Below are 5,591 nucleotides of genomic sequence, written 5' to 3'. Positions count from 1 at the left end.
TATTCTAATAATTTCTACATTTTTATACTGATGGTTCAAAAGATAATGAAAAGGTTGCTGCGGCCATGGTTACACAAGATGAAACCTATGGATGCAGGCTACCGAACATCGCCTCAACATTGTCGGCGGAAGAGCGAGCTATCTACCTCGCCCTTGAATATATTCAAAGAAACAAGGTTATGAGAGCAGTGATCCATTCAGACACTCTTTCTGCTTTACAAAGTCTTAGCAATAGAAATATCGAGAATATTTTCATTCGTAATATATTTAAACTATATCATGAATTTGCCTCAAACTTTCGTATCGCTTTTTGCTCGGTTCCTGGGCACATGGGAATACCAGGCAATGAAAAAGCAGATCATGCCGCACACAAAGCTTTATCGCTCCCACCTGTTGCTTTTAAACTTCATTTTATCGATTTTAAACCATTTATTAAACAAATTTTAAAAGTTCAGTGGCAGGATGAATGGAAAATATATATAAATATCAAATTGCACTCGTAAAACCTATTATCGGTGAATGGTCTCCATGCTATAGAGACAACCACCGAAACTAAGTTGTCCTTGCCCGTATTCATATGGGACTTACATACCTTACACATTCATGTATGTTGAAAGGCGAAGATAATCCTCGGTGCATAGGATGCGATGAGCCATTCACCGCTAAACAATTTTTATTGGACTGCATTGACCTTCTGTCTTCTCTTTTGTATCGTAACATTAAATGTCTAAAGGCCCTTTTTGAAACTGTTAGAATTTGTAAAATTCTTGGTTACTTTTCCACAAAAAGACATTTTAATGATATGTTGTTTCGTGCTAATCAGAACATTTTTCTACATACCTAAAGTGACAGCAAACATGGCATCTTTAATGAAGACTGAAGTTTGGCGTGAACAGAACATCCTTACTCCAGCACAGGTGTGTGGTGACGTCATCAATGTAATAGATGATGTATCGCCAATAGAGTGTGCTGAATACTGTTTGGGACAAGTGGTCATGTGCTTCATGTTTGAATTCAATCACATCACCAAAGTTTGTCGTCTCTTCTCTGGTATCGCTAATCCAAACGGAACACACTTGTTACCATGGATACCTTTTGTGGCATATAAAGGACTTTCAAGTGAGTATAAACTCACTAACCCTTAAGCAAACCTGATGCTCTATCATTAATAGAATATAACTCAATACAATACAGAAGAAAGCAAATAAAAGATATTCGAACTTATATTAATCGAAATGACCAACATACAGACATATATCACTTTTGGTACACGCAAGATATATGTTTTTAAATAATTTCTTTAAAGACGGACGAGTTTAAAGGTTGCAATATACCTATAGATATAAATGTCTTAAATGTTAATTCTTCGTAAAAATTAGAAAATAGATTAAGATAAATGATCAGATCAAATAAGCATCCATTGATTTTCTTCACAGTATATCAAATACTGCGCCCTCTATTTTATCTTCAATTAGATGTTTATTTGATAAGAAATAAATTTTAAATCAAATAACATCTTTGTTATTCTTTACACAGATTGTGAACGAGCTGGATATACATACGTGACGGGGGACGAAGGTCTTTGCTTTAAGGTATTTGAGACAGAGTTGCCATGGTTCGACGCTCGGATTAAATGTGAAGAGGAGAAGGGTAGACTTCTGGTACTGAAGACCTCCAGACATGTTGATACTATCATGAGTTATTCAGGTAATATGAAACTTCAAGCTATCTCACAATGTTTATTGCTTTCTGAACATGTAAACAACAGTGGTATTCTGACATGACTTTCGAATTTTATCTTAGATTCCAATAGAAGATAAGAACATGATAATAATCTTTATTTTTTTTATAAATTAATGGTTTATTTAACACATGGTCCATCAAAATTATTTAATGAAGGGTGATTCCATTTGATGAAAATTATTGGGAAGTTTTCATTTGAAAACGTGACATTACTTACTTTGCTTGACAAAGTTTACATGGCGGGTATCGTTGATGAAGCAGAAGACGCTTACTCTTCAGTAACACCTGATCTTATTTTCCTTGTACCTTTTCATGTGTCTCCGTATAAATATTTCCTTTGCTTATTTTGTCCTAGTTTTATGGAATTTAAGTTTGAATTGTTATGTTGCCTTGTTGGTATTTTCGTGATTTTTATAGCAAATAGAGATGATAGTGAAAACGACGACTATCAGCGGTAACTTAGTTGACATTAATGTAACGTACGGTGTGTAACAACTGGTTCAAAGAGGTAATAGTTTCGACAGGTCATTTTGACTTCTTGTCTAGACCAACTACATCAGTTCCTTACATAATGTAATTAGGCGTATATTTTATGTAATATCACCTTTTCTTTTAACACATACACACCTTTCTTCCATTGGTAATATGTCTTGACTTGCTTCGCCCGCCTCATCAGTTCTCTCTTCACATACCTGTAGTCAATGACCAGATGAAATTAATGCTTTAACTCATAGATCTGTCTACCTGATGTATCCATAACATTAATACCATTGTTAATCATTCTGTCCATTTCACGTCAGCAACGTTACCATGATCGTTGTTAATCAATAATCAATACTTACCGTTAATGTAAAGGACAACAATTGCAAATGTCGTATTTAAAGTTGACATTCAGCAATTACTGTCATACTAATATCATCAAATCTCGAACGGATTTTACAAAGCTTACAAAGGTACCTGTATGTTTTCTTGCATCTTTGTTTATGATTTAAACAAAAAAATGGACTACATATTATGCATCTACGATTTTGATCTCTGAACATTATGATGTCTGGGTGTACAAGATTTACATTTTTACAGGTTACTTGCCTTCATCGTTTTGGATTGGATTATCTGACCCTAACAAAGATGGGAACTGGAAATGGATAGATGGCACCAACTTCAACTCCTCAGTTTGGCATAACATTATGATAAATGGTCATTCAATCAACTATCCTGGTGAAAATGACACAGCCGACTGTATCAGGATTTCCTGGTCACGACATAAACTTCATGACACTAACTGTAAAGGCGATGATCGTTTTGTGTGCGAACGACCACAGTTACTATAATTAAATGTTTGTGTCACTTTTCAACTAAGTACGATATCGCTAAATAATTAGTCAAAGGTTTCCCAGGTTTTTGTTTTGAGATCTTTGTTAAACCAATAATTAAATGACATAGAGAAGTAAATATAGGGTGCGACTTTATATAGAACGGGAGATAAATTGTCTTTCTCTGTAACATGAGTAACATGTTTCTCAGTCATTGAAAGTATAAATACCACTAGTTTGTCAGATTATTTTATGTTGGTATTTTATGCATTGTAGAATGGGTTTTCTGGGTCACTATAAATTGACGATGATACAAAGACCTCGCTTGTGAAGTAATATATGGTCTAATGTTATAGGTCAACCAATCGAAATTGTTAAAGGTCAGTGATGACCAATCGAAGACATTGAAATTAGTTACGAACACTAATACTAAGAAGCCTTGTGGGATAAACTATTGTTTAAATTCATCTAGAAAATAATGTGTATTTTTCATGTAGCTCTTAATTTGTTAATATTTATTTATTTTCATTTTTTTTTCTTGTCATATTAACACATTTATCATATAAGAAAATATGCTTATACGTAGGACTGAAATTTCTGCTAATAGTACTGAGGATAAGATGTTATATCGGTTTGCATTTTAATTGTTAAGCATTTATTATCTATGGATTAATTTGTAATGTCGACAAATTCCGTTTTAGGGTGGTCTTGACTTTTTTTTCAATTTCATTGTAATGAAATAAAATGGGCTTTTTGTGGAATGTGTAATAATTGGTGATCCGAAAGGCCACGCTGATATATTTTAGCACGTATGTGAAGCTGCTGTGTTCGTTGAGGCTAATGGGGATGAATATAAAGCTGATCGGTTTATGTCAAATCATTCATTTTGTAAGAAAATTGTTAAAAATATTCTGTACTCTAAATTACGTGGTCAAAGAACACATTGTGATGATACTGCAAGTATAAAAGCTGTTAGTCGAGGATAACCATAACGTCTATAACTTGTTGTCTTTACTCTTTGAATGATTTGTGGTATGATATACAAGGAATCTTCAACTAAAAATATTATGCCAAGCTGAATATCTTGCTGTATATTCGTATGTAAAATATCTTTTACCTTTGCTATTTTGTCTTCAAGTTATATATGTGATGAATATTTGAGTACATTGGAAAATGTCGAAGTTAGCTTTCAAGAATTGCACTATATGAGAGTTTACTTTTCTGCTATATTTAGTTCAAGTAAATTCAAAGATATATTTTTTGTTCGGTTATGATACATAATGTAGCAGTTTAAACAAGCTACTGCCATATTCGCAAATATTGCTTTATCTATTTCAACAAGAGATTTATATATATATGTTCTAAAAGTATATATATAAGATGTATTTTTATTATTTGATACATTTGGTAGATCTTGTTGAATAACATTTCAATGAATGATTATCGCTATGGTAATCATATGATTAGTATCAGTGAAACAAATAATAATACCTTGAAGTAATACATACAGGTATTTCAGCCCGTTTTTAAAAACCATATGTTTACATCAATATTTCTTGATAAATTATCATAAAAAATTACATACGTTACACTGTACTATTATAGTATATACCCAATTAGGATATTTTGTTTACATTCTTATTTTCGTCATTTATTGTAATCTTGTGGGCGGGAATGTTGTATATGTAGGCAGAAGGTGTGGTATAAGAATTCATTATTTTATAGTATAGAGGAAATAATCTAGTTCCAAATGTATGTGAGTTGTTTCCCTTCATCGTACTCTGTACATATGTGTTTGTGATTTCTACAAATTTTAATTTGAAAAGCGAGTTCCTAATGGACTCTCATTAAAAAAAAAATATGTCAACTATTTTTTCTTTATTTTCTTCTATCAGTTAAAAGTTTCTGGCATCTGTTTCAGGACCTATTTATCCGGCACCTGTGTAGCAATTGCGTTATGTCAGAAGTGCAATTATATTGACACATTTCAGGATGGTGGTCATTTTCTGGCCTCTCAGTCTATTACATTTTTCAACTTTGCTCAAACGTTGTGACTTGAGAATATGTATATTGAATTATATTGACCTGCAAGTGGAGGCTTCTGAAGGAACGAAATTTAGGTATCGTCTTAATTTCCAGAAATTTTCTTTTTATTTTAGTATGCAGTTGTTGTTGTATGACTTTAGGACCACAATGACGGATTCCATTTTATTACATAACAAAACGGTCGTCGAGGGGACACATCTGTTTAGTTGAAATTTAGAAATTGGTCGTTTTTGGATAAATTCGATATAAAGGTGTTGTTCAATATGATCTAGAGTTATTTCATTTTATTAACCTAGATCTGTACCATTAACTTTGTAAGATGGTATAGTGAAGCGATAATTTGACAGTCGATGGGGGCCGAGAATGGTGTTATTTGACCTGACAAACACAACGATTTGCTGCCTTAGAGAGGCGGCTTACATAAATGAAATTGCAAAACTCTGTAATTAGAAAAAAAAATGGTTTGTACATGAAGGGATATTATTACAC

At 32.8% G+C, this 5,591-nt stretch overlaps 1 protein-coding gene across 1 annotated transcript; it reads left to right on the top strand.

The window, feature by feature from the left end:
• The first annotated feature begins 857 nt into the window (after window positions 1-857).
• On the top strand, window positions 858-3,074 carry LOC132559608 (hepatic lectin-like). The gene is made up of 3 exons (XM_060224242.1): window positions 858-1,119; window positions 1,537-1,707; window positions 2,824-3,074. The coding sequence occupies exons 1-3, from the start codon at window positions 858-860 to the stop codon at window positions 3,072-3,074; spliced, it is 684 nt and encodes a 227-aa protein (XP_060080225.1).
• The last annotated feature ends 2,517 nt before the right edge of the window (window positions 3,075-5,591 follow it).

This window comes from Ylistrum balloti, unplaced genomic scaffold, assembly GCF_031769215.1.
Source record: "Ylistrum balloti isolate Yb309-2 unplaced genomic scaffold, AGI_CSIRO_Ybal_v1 Utg370946, whole genome shotgun sequence".
Classification (NCBI taxonomy): domain Eukaryota; kingdom Metazoa; phylum Mollusca; class Bivalvia; order Pectinida; family Pectinidae; genus Ylistrum; species Ylistrum balloti.
This window is presented reverse-complemented; position numbering and strand designations above follow the sequence as displayed.

Coding starts and splice junctions, on each gene's coding strand:
- LOC132559608 (XM_060224242.1), top strand. CDS start 858: ATGGCATCTTTAATGAAGACTGAAGTTTGGCGTGAACAGAACATCCTT. Junction 1,120..1,536: donor GGCATATAAAGGACTTTCAA/GTGAGTATAAAC, acceptor TTCTTTACACAG/ATTGTGAACGAGCTGGATAT. Junction 1,708..2,823: donor TACTATCATGAGTTATTCAG/GTAATATGAAAC, acceptor ACATTTTTACAG/GTTACTTGCCTTCATCGTTT.